General features: G+C 45.0%; 1 protein-coding gene across 1 annotated transcript in view; it reads right to left on the minus strand.

The window, feature by feature from the left end:
• The window catches only part of LOC311318991 (von Willebrand factor A domain-containing protein 7-like), a gene marked incomplete at both ends in the record, with an annotated part of 32,160 nt that extends 17,405 nt beyond the window's left edge, over positions 1-14,755 (minus strand). Inside the window, 8 exons of the mRNA XM_084450425.1 lie at positions 944-1,056; positions 10,284-10,456; positions 10,666-10,852; positions 10,958-11,089; positions 13,265-13,358; positions 13,507-13,731; positions 14,314-14,452; positions 14,736-14,755. Of these exons, the coding sequence (XP_084306551.1) occupies positions 944-1,056; positions 10,284-10,456; positions 10,666-10,852; positions 10,958-11,089; positions 13,265-13,358; positions 13,507-13,731; positions 14,314-14,452; positions 14,736-14,755 (1,083 nt within the window). The remainder of the gene's footprint in view (positions 1-943; positions 1,057-10,283; positions 10,457-10,665; positions 10,853-10,957; positions 11,090-13,264; positions 13,359-13,506; positions 13,732-14,313; positions 14,453-14,735) is intronic.
• Between the last annotated feature and the right edge of the window lie 2,359 nt (positions 14,756-17,114).

Raw genomic sequence — 17,114 nt, forward strand, 5'->3', positions numbered from 1 at the left:
ATTACATTTAATACATTACATTTAATTGTTCCCATGTCTACTTAAACCAAGTGTTGAGGTTTTACATTTTGATGAAGTTTGTTAACCTGTCTTTTTTGTTTACATGTATCTGACTGCATGTTTACATGTCTCAAGTGTTGACTTGTTTAGGAGAAAGTATCAGGAACATGTCATTGGTTTAATAAAGAAAACTTTATTTTCCACGACATTGTGAACAGTGAAAGGCAAAGGTTTGGCTCAAAACTGGTGGAAACGCAGGCCCGTTCTCAGGACAGAACCAAGGTTCCAGGTATTTCGAACCGAACCAGTTCACAAACCAGAGTTCCTTTGGTGGAAAAGGGCTATGAGTCATCAGCTCATTCAAAACTCTGCAGTCCGACTATTAACAAAAACCAAGAGGAGAGAGCACATTAGTCCAGTCTGAGCTGCTCTGCGTTGGCTTCCAGTAACATTTAGAGTTGATTTGAAGGTCCTTCTCCTTAAATACAAAGCCCTTAATGGGCTCCCTTGTCAGCTCCATGCCTTCAAGAACACTGCAATCATCCACTGCTGGTTTACTAGAAGTTCCCAGCAACAGTCAGAAGAAGATCAGGAGTGCAGCCTTTGTCAATTATGGCCCAAAGCTATGGAACACAACACCTATACCGTAGATATTCTTACTTTTTGAATGTATATCTGTCTACAATATTTTATTAAATTGTCATTTCTACACTGTATTTTACTTGATTCTTATCTTTATCTTTATTGTGTTTTATCTTCCATCTTATTTTCCTGCCTTTTGTTTATTTTATGTCTATTTTAATGTGAAGCACTCTGTGCATGTACTGTACACTCTGTTGTAAAGCACTTTGAGCTGAATTTATTTGTATGAAAGGTGCTATACAAATAAAGTTTATTATTATTATTATTCCTAGTTTTTTTCTATAAATTGATGTAGGCTCACCTGAAGTCCTGACAGACACATCTCAGGGAAATCCCCGCCGCCAGTGGGACTCAGTGCGTTGATACGAGCCTTGAAGACGTCTGGGTTTGTTGTCCGTGTCAGTGGCCCGAAGTCTGGGGTTAGAAACAGCTTAAATACCATGAACGTACTGTAGGAAATAGCAATATATTGTAGCATCCTCCACACTCATATTTTCTCATTATACAAGGTGCACTTCCAGCCTCTGGATAGTTGTATATTCATTATATACCATGGGTCAAGCCTCTTTACAGTTATATACATATATATATAGAGTTATTTCTAGCTAGCTAGTTTTCTATCCATGCATATAAAAATCCCAGGGCCTCGATTATCTTTTTATTTACCACACAGTGACAGTGATTATATACACGCGTGAGTGGCGAACACAACACCACATGCTTTCATTAGGTGTCGCTGGTGGAAATTTCCAGGGGCAGCCAGGAGCAGTGGGTAGCCATTGTTCATGGCACCCAGTGACCAAGTCCAAGTGCTCAGTCCAAGTCCTGGTCAGGGACAGCAAGCCGACGCAGCATGAAAAGGGAATGCCGATTTGTCGCTTTGTCTCTCTGTTGGCGTTGTTGACCTGCAGTTCTATGTTGCTACCACAAGAGGCAGTGGTCCCAGAACATCAAAACAAAAAGACTCCACAGATTTCCCAGGTCAGCGGTGGCCGAGTGGATAGTTTGCTGCCTATCACCGGGAAGATTGTGAGTTCAATCCTTGGTGTGGACATACCAAGGTACCATGACATATTTTGTCACTGGATGTTATAGAAGTTATGTAAAACTGCGGTTACCTGGTGGTTCTATGTCAGTTATTGAATTTATGTGGTAGAGCCATCGGCCATAAATAAACAAGCATGGGTCATATTTGTTAATTATAGACCCTTTTACAGCCTAGTCAGCACAAGTATGCGCGCGCATTCTTGAAACAGTAGCAGAGGAAGACAGACAAATTTGCCTGTGGCTACAAGCCATTATTAAGTGTACGGACTGGACTGAGGACGTCATCAACCTGCGTTTGCAGTGCCCATTTTATATCAGGTAAGTTATTTTGACTACCTGGTTTCACTGGAATGTCTGGTTGAAATGTAGAGTAATGTCTGAAGTAAACAGTAACCCATAACCTGGCTGCACACTAAGCTTAAGCTAAGTTCAGGAAATGAAGCCCAATGATAGCTAGCTAATGTTAGCTAGTGCTAGCTAACACGCTAGCTAGTGTTAGCTACCTAACTCAAGGCCCGGGGAGTTGGAGATACTGCACGTTCTCTCAAAGTGCTTTAGCTAAGGTTAGCTACTACAAGCTAGCTAGTCCTTGTCACCAACACTTGCCTCAATATGAACGTAGCTAAACTATTCACACAGCAAGCAAACTTGTCATCTAAAGCTCTGCTACGTCAGCTGACTGGGACTGTCTCGTGACTAGCTAATGTAGCTAACCATATTGTGCCAGACAGGCAAAACAAGCGTCACATATAGAGGGTTTTCACGGCCGGCCATGTTGGAGGTTTAAGCTTAGGTTTAGCAGGTGTAAGCTCAGGTTTAGGCTAACGACTAGATATATAGGTAGATAGATAGGGAGATAGATAGGTCTATCAGTGTTTCCCACAGGATTTTGGGCAGCTATGGGGGTGGACCTCCAAGCCTCTAGGGATGTCCGGGGGCATGCCCCCCCGGGAGAAAATCTTTAACATTGTTAATTTAAATGCATCAATTTGGCGCACTTTGAGAGCAAAATCAAGAAGCCATAGCAATTTAATCATCGGACCACATTTCGTTATGAAAGGGGATGGCAAAGAAGTAGTCATACACAAAATCATGGTAAACGAGACGGGACTTTAATAAATCCAAATCAATATTAAATAACATCCAGTGTCGTGCCCAGTCTTTTTAAAAATGAAAATACAGGTAACACCCTGACAAACAACTCAATGTGCCAAAGACCACATTTCCATCTACTGTACAAAATACTTTAATGCAACATACTGCGGGACATTGCGGGACCTCTGGAAGGAACTTGGAGCTACAAGACTAAACTAGAAACATAAGTATAATTTTGTTTCTCTAAAAGCTAGTGCTAAGTCGTCAGTGTTGTTGTGAAACTGCTTTGTTATTCAATGTTATTGTGAGAGTTAGTTTCGGCCTGAGCTAGACTAATTGCCCTGTTGAGTGGGCTGAGGGAGTGGCCTGCTGAAGTGAGGATATATAACCAACCCAGGGCAAAGTGTTCCCCAGATTGCTTTAACCTCTGGAAGGAACTTGGAGCTACAAGACTAAACTAGAAACATAAGTATAATTTTGTTTCTCTAAAAGCTAGTGCTAAGTCGTCAGTGTTGTTGTGAAACTGCTTTGTTATTTGTTACTGCTCATTTCCCCAACATGGAAATACTCACTCGTCTCCATTCCACAGTTCTCCCCTCCCTCTTTTGAATTCCATGCTGTCTCTGTCATGTATCCAATCAAGCTCACCATTGCTGTTGTGTATCGCCCACCAGGTCCTCTTGGTGAATTCCTAGAGGAGCTCGATACACTAGTTTCGCACTTCCCTGATGATGGGTCCGCACTCATCCTTCTCGGGGACTTCAACATCCAGAGTGAGAAATTGGAACCTCTCCTCTCCTTCCTCTCCTCCTTCGATCTTCACCTCTCTTCTTCTCCTCCTACTCACAAAGCCGGCAACCAGCTGGATCTCATCTTCACTAGACACTGTTCCACCTCTAACCTGTCTGTCCTGCCCCTCCATCTCTCTGACCACTTTTTCATGTCCTACTCCCTCTCCATCCCCTCTTCCCCTGTAACTCCTCCTCCTACCCACATGGTTACCACCCGTAGCCATCTCCGCTCGCTCTCCCCTACTGACCTTTCCTCTACTGTCACCTCCGCCCTCCCCGCCCCTGAATCCTTCTCTCTCCTACCCTCTGATACTGCCACTGATCTTCTCCTCTCTACTCTTTCCTCTTCTCTGGACAATCTCTGTCCCCTCACCTCCAGGCCTGCACGCCCACCTCCACCTGCCCCATGGCTGTCGGACTCAGTGCGTACTGATAGACGGAGCCTGAGAATAGCTGAGCGCAAATGGAGGAAAGGCAAGCTCCCAGAGGACCTTCTTCATTTCCAATCTCTTCTTTCCACATTCTCCTCCTCTCTGTCTGCTGCTAAAGCTGCTTTCTTCCGCTCTAAAATCCTAACCTCTGCTTCCAATCCTAAAAAACTCTTTGAAACCTTCTCTTCACTACTCCAGCCCCCACCTCCTACTCCCAACTCCTCCCAGATGATTTCGCCAACTTCTTTGACAAGAAAGTTAACGATATCAGATCCTCTTTCCCCCCTCCCCCGGTCAACGCTCCGTGCACGAAACTCACCCCCCCACCCTCTCTCCCCTCCCTGCTCCCCCCCTCCTCTCCACGCCCCACCTTATCCCACTTTTCTCCCCTCTTCCCCAACGAGGCCCTCAACCTTGTAACATCTAACCGCCCCACCACGTGCTCCCTAGACCCTGTTCCCTCGACTCTCCTTCAGTCTGTTGCACCTGAACTCCTTCCCTTCCTAACCCACCTCATCAATGTATCTCTTGTATCAGGATGTTTTCCCTCTGCTTTCAAGACTGCCAGAGTCACCCCCCTCCTAAAGAAACCATCTCTCGACCCCTCTGATGTCAAAAACTACAGACCGGTTTCCCTTCTATCCTTTCTATCCAAAACACTTGAACGTGCTATCTTTAACCAACTGTCTTCATACCTCCACCAGAACGACCTCCTAGATCCCCACCAATCCGGGTTCAAGGCTGGCCACTCGACAGAGACCGCCCTCCTTGCAGTAACAGAGTCACTCCATGCCGCAAGAGCGAACTCTCTCTCCTCTGTCCTGATACTCCTAGACCTGTCAGCAGCATTTGATAGGGTAGACCACCAGATCCTCCTCTCCACCCTCGAGGAGAAAGGCATCAGTGGCTCTGCACACTCCCTGTTTGCATCCTACCTGACGGGCCGCTCCTACCAGGTGACATGGAGAGGGTCGACGTCGGAACCACGTAGTCTGACTACGGGGGTTCCACAAGGGTCTGTCCTGGGTCCTCTCCTGTTTTCCCTCTACACTACATCTCTGGGCTCTGTCATTCGCTCGCATGGCTTCTCCTATCACTGCTATGCCGATGACACCCAACTGGTTCTGTCATTTCCCCCTTCTGATACAAAAGTGGAGACACGCATAGCTGGGTGCTTGGCTGACATCTCGGAGTGGATGACGACACATCACCTCAAGCTCAATCTGGACAAGACTGAGCTGCTGTTCCTCCCGGGGAAGGGCTGTCCGCACCGGGATCTGGCCATCACCATTGAAGACACAGTGGTGACCCCGACTCGGACTACGAGGAATCTGGGTGTGACCCTGGATGACCAACTGTCATTTTCCTCACATGTCACATCCGTCACACGTTCCTGCAGATTCATGCTCTACAACATCAGGAGGATTCGCCCTTTCCTCACTAATGAAACGGCGCAGGTACTCATCCAGGCCCTGGTCATCTCCCGCCTGGACTACTGCAACTCCCTCCTCGCGGGGGCACCGGCGTCAGCCATTTAACCTCTGGAACTTGTCCAGAAAGCTGCTGCTCGCCTGGTGTTCAACCACCCCAAATTCTCCCACACAACTTCCCTCCTCCGTTCCCTACACTGGCTCCCTGTAGCGGCTCGCATCCAGTTTAAAACTCTGGCTCTAACCTACAGGGCAATGAAAGGAACAGCCCCCTCCTACCTCCAGGCCATGGTCAAACCCTACACCCCCTCCCGACCGCTACGCTCTGCTACCTCAGGGCGACTGGTTGCCCTGTCACTCCGAGGCTCCTGCGGTCGATCGACACGGTCACGGCTCTTCTCTGTCCTGGCCCCGCAGTGGTGGAATGAGCTGCCCACTGATGTCAGGACAGCATAGTCGCTGCCCATCTTTCGCGCAGGCTCAAAACTCATCTCTTCAAGAAGTACTACAACAATCCTCCCACCTAAGCACTTATTGTATTATATTATAATGCACTGTACTTTAGATCGTGATTCTTGCACTTTGCCTTCAGCACTAGATTATGCTCTTAGTCACTTGTTTTAGAAAGAAGATGCACTTGTGAGTTCTGGCAAGTAGTAGTACATTGGCACTTCCTACGTTAAATGCAATTATTGTTAGTCGCTTTGGATAAAAGCGTCTGCTAAATGACTGTAATGTAATGAGCCCTTAAAAAATGTCAGTTCTGAAAAAGAAAAATCTGGGGGGGAAATGTACCAGTGGAAGCTGAAATGACTGCAGTTGCTCAAAAGAGCCAGCTGACCATCATCTAATAGAGATCCCTCAGAGATGACCATCATCTAATAGAGATCCCTCAGAGATGACCATCATCTAATAGAGATCCCTCAGAGATGACCATCATCTAATAGAGATCCCTCAGAGATGACCATCATCTAATAGAGATCCCTCAGAGATGACCATCATCTAATAGAGATCCCTCAGAGATGGCCATCATGCAGTCTGAACGAGGCTTCCCCTCTGACACTAACAGCTGCCACACACCAGGGCAGAGGGCCTGGACATCTCACTGGTCTAATATATCTCCCACCCTCTCTCCCTCCTACTATCTAATGAGCCTCTGACACTAACTAGTGTGTGTGTGTGTGTGTGTGTGTGTGTGTGAGGTAGCTACCTGCCCTGCTGCCTCTACCTGCCCTCCTTCCACCTGAGGTACTGTGCTTGGCAGACGATACACAAGCTTCACCTGAAGCTGGACCTACACTTCCTGATTGCAGGCCACACCAAGTTTGCCCCTGACTGGTGCTTTGGCCTGATCAAGCAGCGCTAGAGGAAGACCAAAGTGGACACTTTTACTGACATTGCTGGGGTGGTGAGAGACAGCGCTCCTGTGAAGAAAGTCAACACCCCACAGCTTGTTGGAGTTGAGGACGGCACAGTGCTTGTTGAAAGCTACAACTGGCACCAGCATCTGAGTAGCTATGTCAAAAAGCTCCCAAACATTAAGAGTTACCAGCACTTCAGGTAATTATCATTGACATGTATTAGCTATTCCATTTTATGGACATGGTATGGTTGTATTTTATTTGTGGCCATATTTTAATGCAGTATTTTAATGCACTGGTCTCTCCCTTCTGTTCTGTTGCAGCTTTGATGCTGGGATGCCTGGTGTGGTTGAGGCCAGAGAACACCGTGATGCAACACCAGTCAGGTTTCAGCTGCTGTGCAACGCTGATGTCCAGCCCCCCCAAAGATGGTCTTCAGGTGCAAGCCCCACCCGGACTGGACATGGCCAGACAGCAGTATCTGATCATGGATGGCTGTGACTGGCAGGCAGTGCAATTACATAACATGTCAAGTATACTGTACAGTAGTATACAGTAGTGCAGAGTCAGTTGTCTATTGTATAGACAAGGTGTTCACTTGCTCAAGTGTTGTCAGGTGTTGGTTCAAGTGTACAGTGGTGCAGAGTCAGTTGTCTATTGTATAGACAAGGTGCAAGGTGTCACATGTTCACTTCTGTTATGATGAGGCTCAAGACATCACTTGCCCCCTGCCAAAGAGTAGCTCGGAAGAAGCCCCCTGCCAACCAGCAGCTCAGAAGAAGACTGTCCGTTTATAGTACTCTGGTTGTACTATACATAGGCCCTCACTCTAATTATAACAATGGCACACATGCCACCCCCTGGACCAACAAGTGAACATGTGACACCTTGCATCTTGTCTATACAATAGACAACTGACTATGCACCACTGTACACTCGAACACTCGAACCAACACCTGAGCAATTGAACACCTTGTCTATACAATAGACAACTGACTCTGTACTACTGTAAACATGTGCATTACATGCCTCTCTTCTTCTCAAAGATGGCCACAACCACATGTCCTGAGAGCACATGCAAAATAACAACTTATGGCTACTTTTAATGTGCATAACTGTATGTTTAATAAAGTATTTAGGAAAAGTTTCAATCAAGACTTGAGTATTACCTATTCTGTTGAGTACTATGTTTACAATTGTTCATTCATTATATTATTACAATTGACCTTTCAAGTCTGCCTACACTTAGGTTACTTAGCTAAGAACCATTTTAATTACAATTGACTTCTAAGGGCAAATACTTTACTTTCATATCTTCATATCAATATAATATCAAGATCCTAGTAGATGTCCAAATAACCCACTGTGTCTTGGGTCTACTTATTCACCACCTAAAGGGAAGTGCAAAACAGCAAGTCATGACTTTTAACCAGAAACAAAAGTTGAACCCATTGCAGTAAAATAGCTAACATTACAGGAATCATCATTGTAACTGCTTTAGCCACTGACCGCTACCATTATGGAAGCTGCTGCTAGTTGTTGTGAGCCCATGAGCTTACTGGCTATCCCGCTCTCATTGTGCTGAATTAGCATTGGAAGCATTGGAACTGATGTGTCCAGGTGACAAGACCCATCTTTATTTATCACACATTACCGTTCTATCAGTCCCGCACAGAAACCAGCCAGCCAACGCACATAAGCCAGGCTGGACCTGGCCTGGTTCTTCATGTTTTTCACATTGATTTCTTTGGGAGGAAACCCTTGCAAGCACAGGGAGAATATGCAATCTCTGCACAGAAAAGCCAGGGAGACTTTGCTGTGAGCAAGAAGTGCCACATTTTGGTTTCAATTCCTTACTCAAGGACACTACAGCAAATGCCAGGGCCTGGAATCGAACCGGAAATCCCCAGCCGGCCACTCTACCTCTCAAGCTACGTGTCGCTCCTAACAGGTAATAGTTATAAGAGGAGTGTAACGTGCAGGCCATTTGCTTATTCAGACCACTCCCTGAGACAAGTGAGGAGTGCCTGGTGGTCTCAGGATGGAGAGAGGAAAGCCTATTATTTTGGTTATATTTTGTTGTATAGTATAATACCACAGTATGAGCAACTGTATCTCTACTGTATGTATCTGTGGAGTCAAACACACGGCCTTCCCTGCTACATATTGAAAGGATAATTCACAATGGTTGTCATGGTGAAGGCTGATGTCATCGGGGGGTGGTCTACCCCTGACGAGAGAGAACTTTAAAGCTCTCTTGCCTGTGAGAACGCACACAGGCAAGGGAACCAGGGGTGGAACCAGGAAGCAGGACCCAGCCCTGAGGAGCGCATGACCTGTGCAAACTGTAGCCTCAGTTTTCTATTCTTAGCTGACAGGAGTGTGATCTTCTGCTGCTGGAGACCATCTACTTCAAGGTTCAACGTGTTAAGTGTTCAATCAATCAATCAAAGCTTTATTTGTATAGCGCATTTGATACCCAGAGGAAACACAATGCGCTTTACAGAGAACAAGGGAGGTGGGCATACGACCCACTCTCTACATATTCCAGAGGGAAGCAAAAAAACAGAGATGGTTTTCTGTATACCATGTGGTTATTTGAGTTACTGTTGCCTCTCTATCATCTCGAACCAGTCTGCCCATTCTCCTCTGACATCAACAAGGCATTTTCATCCACAACTACCGATCACTGGATGTTTTCTCTTTTTCAGACCATTCTCTGTAAACCCTAGAGATGGTTGTGCGTGAAAATCACAGTAGATCAGCAGTTCCTGAAATACTCAGACCAGCCCGTCTGGCACCAATAACGATGCCACGTTCAAAGTCACTTAAATCCCCTTTCTTCCCCATTCTGATGCTCGGTTTGAACTCCAGCAAGTCATCTTCACCTTGTCTACATGCCTAAATGCAATGAGTTGCTGCCATGTGATTGGCTGATTAGCTGTGTGAACAAGCAATTGAACAGGTGTACCTAATAGAGTGGCCAGTGAGTGTAGTTTTAACAGTCTTTTGATGACTGGGTGCTCGTTACTAAGGGTGTATTCACACAGACACTAGTTAGTGTGCACCAAACGAGCTTTGGGCCCGAGAGCGCTTCGTTTAGGCCTGTGTGAACACAGCAATCGCACTCAGCTTCAACCGAATTCTTGTGCGCACCAGTTATAAATGTGTTCTTCCCGGGAGTTTTTCATGACGCTCTTACACCCGCCCCCAGAAAGATATTGACCAATGACAGCACTGAGCCTTTCCATGTGACTTGTGGTGCTGCATTTGGACCAGAGTAAAGAAAGTGCTGTGTGAAAGCAAACCGCAGTAGCTGAGAAATGAAACAATATATCACTTTCGCTTTTGGTGCGCGTCAATGATGCACTAACATATGTGGATACGCCCTAAGAGTAGTCGATCATGTGAAAAAGAGGAGTCCTTGTGTGATGTCACATGAATACTATAAATTGTGGATCCTTACAATGAATTAAAATGTCCCACCTGGATCGTTGAATGGGACCAGGATGTAGAGGGAGGGTTCGTCTGATGTCCCTCTCTTGCTGTCAATAAGGAAAGAGGTCACTCTTTTCACCTCAGCAATGTCATCAATCACGCTGCCCGTGGTGTCTATTACAAAACACAGAGCATTTGATCTCATGGAGATCCCCATCAGCCTGAAAGAGAGAAAAGAGCATCACCACCTCATCTCAAACCACACATCCAGCCCAGACCCCAGAGCAGCAGCACACAGTAACGTCTCACACCCACACATCAAGCCCAGACCCCAGAGCAGCAGTACACAGTAACGTCTCACACCCACTGTGTTCTCTGGCTCATCAGTACACAGTAACGTCTAACACCCACTGTGTTCTCTGGCTCATACCGTAGGAAGTCTATGTCGCCAGCAGCCCCTCGGATGTCTTCCAGGAGCTCTGAGGTGGCAGCAATCGCCACATTCGCTGCAGCAATGTGAAGATGCCCGTGGCTGGACCCCAGATCGTCCTTGTTGATACCCCCCTTAGGATCCCTACGGCTTGACCCATCAAAGGAGCCACCATGGCTGCACTTCCCTGTCAAGGAGGAAAAAGTCAGGAGGAGGGGAACAAAAACAAACAACAAAATCTGTCTTCCTCTTCCATCAGAATGTCACAACCACACAGGAGAGGCTGGTTTACCAACAGGTTTCTCTGAAGAAATTGGCAGCTTAAAATATCCAGTAGTCAGGATCTTATCTCTCAGAATGTTGCTCAGAATGTTGTCCCGACAGTCGTCGCCGTCGCAGTTCCTACAGGTGGGTGTGGCCTTATCTGGAACAGAAAATTAATTAATCAAATAATTAATTTCACGATCCACGGATTGGGGTTTGCTACCAACATACAAGTAATACCCTACACACACACTCACACTCAAAATATACTTCTTTTGGATTCGCAGCATGGATGTTGATTGTTATAATGTTTAATGTGAAATCAGTAGGCTATTTAGCATACAGCTAAGCCATTCAGAAGCCACTTTCTGACTTTGTCCCACACTCTGCACAAGTGTCAGTTAGCTGCAGCATCCCCACAAAACATTGGACATTGTACGCTTTGTGTTGCTATTCTTGAATGCGCCCTTGCAACATTATTTCCAATCTCTTTCTGAATGTGGTACGTGTGAATGCACGGCCGTTGGATATGGCTCTGCGCGGCAGACCAAACAACTCCCCCTTTTTATTTATTTTATTTTTATTTAACCTTTATTTAACCAGGCAAAATCATTAAGAACAAATTCTTATTTACAGTGATGGCCTGGCAACAAGCACACGCTTCTTGAGGGAGGGGGGGAGGGGGCTGAGAAAGAAAAAACAAGTTAAAGGACAACAGCCACAACCACAACAGCACAGACACACAGCACACAACCACAACAGCACAGACACACAGCACACAACCACAACAGCACAGACACACAGCACACAACCACAACAGCACAGACACACAGCACACAACCACAACAGTACAGACACACATAGAAAGACAACAGCACAGACACACAGCATACAACCACAGCAGTACAGACACACAGCACACAACCACAACAGCACAGACACACAGCACACAACCACAACAGTACAGATACACAGCACACAACCACAACAGTACAGACACACCATACAACCACAACAGTACAGACACACAGCACACAACCACAACAGTACAGACACACAGCACACAACCACAACAGTACAGACACACAGCACACAACCACAGCAGTACAGACACACAGCACACAACCACAACAGTACAGACACAGTATACAACCACGACAGCACAGACACACAGCACACAACCACAACAGTACAGACACACAGCACACAACCACAACAGTACAGACACACAGCACACAACCACAACAGTACAGACACACAGCACACAACCACAACAGTACAGACACACAGCACACAACCACAGCAGTACAGACACACAGCATAGAACCACAACAGCAGACACACAGCATACAACCACAGCAGTACAGACACACAGCACACAACCACAACAGTACAGACATACATAGAAAGACAACAGTACAGACACACAGCACACAACCACAACAGTACAGACACACAGCACACAACCACAACAGTACAGACACACAGCACACAACCACAACAGTACAGACACACAGCACACAACCACAACAGTACAGACACACAGCACACAACCACAACAGCACAGACACACATAGAAAGACAACAGTACAGACACACAGCACACAACCACAACAGTACAGACACACAGCACACAACCACAACAGTACAGACACACAGCACACAACCACAACAGTACAGACAGACAACATACAACCACAACAGTACAGACACACAGCACACAACCACAACAGTACAGACACAGCACACAACCACAACAGTACAGACACACAGCACACAACCACAACAGTACAGACACACAGCACACAACCACAACAGTACAGACACACAGCCCACAACCACAACAGTACAGACACACAGCACACAACCACAACAGTACAGACACACAGCACACAACCACAACAGCACAGACACACAGCACACAACCACAACAGTACAGACACAGTATACAACCACAACAGTACAGACACACAGCACACAACCACAACAGCACAGACACACCATACAACCACAACAGTACAGACACAAAGCACACAACCACAACAGTACAGACACACATAGAAAGACAACAGTACAGACACACAGCACACAACCACAACAGTACAGACACACAGCACACAACCACAACAGCACAGACACACAGCACACAACCACAGCAGTACAGACACACAGCATACAACCACAACAGTACAGACACAGTATACAACCACAGCAGTACAGACACACAGCACACAACCACAACAGCACAGACACACAGCACACAACCACAACAGTACAGACACACAGCATACCTGTTATTACTAACAACATAACCAGACTGATACCCTCATTTTACCTGCGATCTTGCCGATGGAGATGCCTTGTCTGATAAGACTGGAAAGGGGAGATCTGTTGTCCAGTTCTATCCAGTTACTGTGACTGTAAAAATCCTGTAGAAATTAAAGATGATACCAGCATTGTTTAAACCCCACAAAACCCACTACCAAAAAGGTTTAAATTATACCACTATACATATTTGTCTTACAAAACCATTGACAGACTGTGTAATTGTAAGAACCACGGCTGGATCATTATCACCTGCAAAGTGTGCAAGATCGTTCCCAGCTGCCGTCTTGCTGCATCCAAATTATCTCGCCTGATGCTGGCTTTGATAGCTGACAGCCCATCTGTAATCAGCTTACGTCCCTCCACAAATGTCTCACTGTCAAAGTGGTACTCCGCACTGTCCATATGATTATAGTCCACATTCCAGTTGCTCTGGGTGATGTGCATTATAGCACTGGTGACACCCTTCGACCCTGACTGGGAACAGGCTCGCGCAACGGACACAGCAGTCAGGGATCTTACCTACACACATACACACAAAATTAACTTTTTGGCAATACTTTATAATAAATGCACACTATGAAGCATTATTTAAGTACGAAATCATCATTTGTAAAGCATTGTTCATACATTAATACACATTACTAAGCAATCCATAAACAGTTATGTTTTATTCTATAATACACTAATCTATAATGTGTAGTTGTATATTCATACTTAATAATGGATTCACCATTTGTAAATTAAGTTTTATATCAATTAAAACCAATTATTTAGGAGTTGTTAATGGCTCATTAGATCATTTAAAAAGTGTACGTTTTATAAAGATATTTTATAAACACTTACTAACACTGCAATTCATGAATTCAAGTAGTTAGAAAGCATTTCCTAGTTGTTAGTTAAGTATTATCTTAATACTTAGGTTATCTTAGTTCTTATTTAAAGTGAGAACTATATTTGCCTTAACATGCACACACATACTGTACAGTGCACACAAACTAACCCTTCTTTTACACACAAACTGCGATTTCAGACTTTTTTTCTTATCTTAATTCTTACCGGCGGAGTGAAGTCTCGCCCCTCACTGCGGGCCAGGTCTCTGCACACCTGTAAAATGGTCTCAAAGATGGCTCTCACTGTGATCTCAGCATGGCCCTTGGAGCCGTCCTTAGAAGACCACTTGAACCCCTGAGCTCCACTTTGCAGCAGGGGGATGAGGAGAGAGACAGTTGCAAGGGAATACAGCATTGTCAACTGGTCTAAAACTGAAAGAGACAGAGAATAATAGAGAAAGAGAGAAAATAGTTAACACTTTTGATTAATAGATTCTCCACATTAACAGCCTTTTACTTTCCCCCATACTAAACATCCCACTTTTAATTGAATAGTGACAGACGGATCATACTGCACCTTAGCTTTCTTTCTTTTTCTCTAGTGATATGCATCAGAACCAGGAACAGTGTGGATATGGCATTACGCACCCGTGATTCCTGGAATCCATGTTTAACTCGTTTGTCAGGAATGCTGTATGAACTGCACAGCAATTATCTCTAGTTCTGTGACTCACGTTGAGATATGCAGAGAGGATGCATGCAGCTGTTAATCTTCTGGAAGTTCCACATTCATGGCTGAGATTGTACTTCAATTAACAGACGCCTCTCCGAGTGAGAAGCAAGGTGAATGTAACACAATGGTCAAAGGTATACTACACAATAGGGATGTACTGTAACAGTATGAACATTTCATATCACAATTATAGTGACCAAAATTACCACGGCTATCTGTATTATCACAGTATTGTTTGGACCCAGGAAGACTCGTCACCTAGGTGGCAGCTAATGGGGATCCTTTTAATAAAGAAATTGTTAAAATATGCTGAAAATGTTCAGAGTAGGCTACACACTGAAATCATCATTCTCACTCACACTTTTTGTCCATTGATAGTATGCCTCTCTTCTATGGGGGTAGATCGATGTCAAAGGTATTGTAAATGCAGACTGACTCACAAATATACAGTATACTACAATTTGTAAACACAACGCAAATAAACTCTTCATGACCCACGAATATAAACCACGATCTACAAATACATTTTAAATCTGCAAACAAACTCATCATGATTCACAAATAGAATTCAGTGGCATGAATGAATGCAAATTAATTGCTCTGCATTTGTGGATCGTATTCCATTTGTAGATTGTTTCGTATTTGACTCTTCCGTTGTTTTATGCTGTAAAAAAATCTACTAATGCCCTCTTCACAATTTGCAAACAAACACAGTCTAACTTGTATTTTTAAAACACAGATTTAAGAAAAAGTGTTGAATCTGTGTTTGCGGATCACAGTGTATTCGTGGATCGCCTTGCATTTGTCTGCAAATTATTGTCTCACACAAATCAAAAAAACACATTGCCTCTTGCAAATCTAAAAAACACAAATATTTTTGACACTTGTCTTCTTCTTTGTTTGGGTTTTGATGTTTCACTCCCCCCTTTTACCCTAACCCTAATGTAATGTAATGTAATGTAATGTAACCCTAACCCAGGCGCAGGGTGGTAAAAGGATAGTCCCTCGGCCCCACGCCCTGGGTGAGGGGTCACCCGGGCTATATATCCGGCACACCTCCAGGAGCCATGTCACTGTTTCGTCATCCGTCAGGTCATGCATTCCATTGGGTGTCCAATATATCAGACAGTCCTGGATGACATGGTCTGCGGTTTGTTCCTCAGCGCTACACTCGCACGCCACACAGGATACCAAGCCCCATCTGTACATCTGTCCGGCCGCAATTAAGCCTCACCCACGCCGGTCTGGGTAAGTCATGGATGTATTATAAGAACTGGATACAGCCACTCCATTCACTGGCCGCTATCAACAATGAAGCCCTATTGAACCGCGCCATCTTGGCAAATTTGTAGTCATTTGACTATTTCCGGTGACTTTTGACTTGCGCAGTTGTGCTTTTCTGGCCTTCCGGTGACTTTTGACTTGCGCAGTTGAGCTTCTCTGGCCGACGCGCGTCCACGAAAAAGTTCACATTTATCTGAAATGTAGACGCACGTTCCCGGCTCTCTCGGCTCTCCCCGCTTTGATTTAGCAATGAAAACCGGCTTGCATATTAACCTGTTTTTGTCAAATATATCAATTGGAGAAATTATTTTTTCATCCAGGCATCTTAGTTTTAACAGGTTAAATATAACTGAACATGTTTCGTTTGCTAGTGGATGGTATTCATTCCGTTCGCGATAACGTTATTGCAGCCAGGCTAAATTCCTCCAGGGAGCCAGTGACAGGCGAGTTGAAGAGCTTCACTCCCCGCCAGCAGGAGCATTGGCCGCGGCTACCGCATCTCGGATAACCCGCTGAGTTCCTGGCTGCTATTTCACATTCGCCCTTGATCAATCCCAATACCGATCCATGGTAATAATGAATCAATCGTTCAGATCAGATCGGCAGTGCTGCATGCATGTTACAACATCATTGTTAGCTTTATTAACATAACCATAGCCTACATTTATCTCTCTAACGTTAGGCTATCCATCTTACACCAGTCGGCCATTCGATAGCTGGAAGCGGTGAACGCCAACGTTGACTGAAAACACCCAAACTCAGTGTATCGTTTCATCTTCATGCTACACATCAACTCCTTTACATTGTATGTGAATAAATTCCTGTTATTCTAAAAATATCCCATTTCTGTCCATTCCTGGAAAAGGCTAATAATTGCTGTCAAATGATCACTCCAGTTTATCAACGTATCCCACTACCATTTCAACTATGCACAGGAGATTGTCTTATATATATATGTGTGTGTATGGAGCAATTGTTTTTAATGTCCGACTTTTGTCTGTGCTGTTCAG

The sequence above is a fragment of the Borostomias antarcticus genome (assembly GCF_949987555.1).
Source record: "Borostomias antarcticus genome assembly, chromosome: 15".
In the NCBI taxonomy this organism is placed as follows: Eukaryota; Metazoa; Chordata; class Actinopteri; order Stomiiformes; family Stomiidae; genus Borostomias; species Borostomias antarcticus.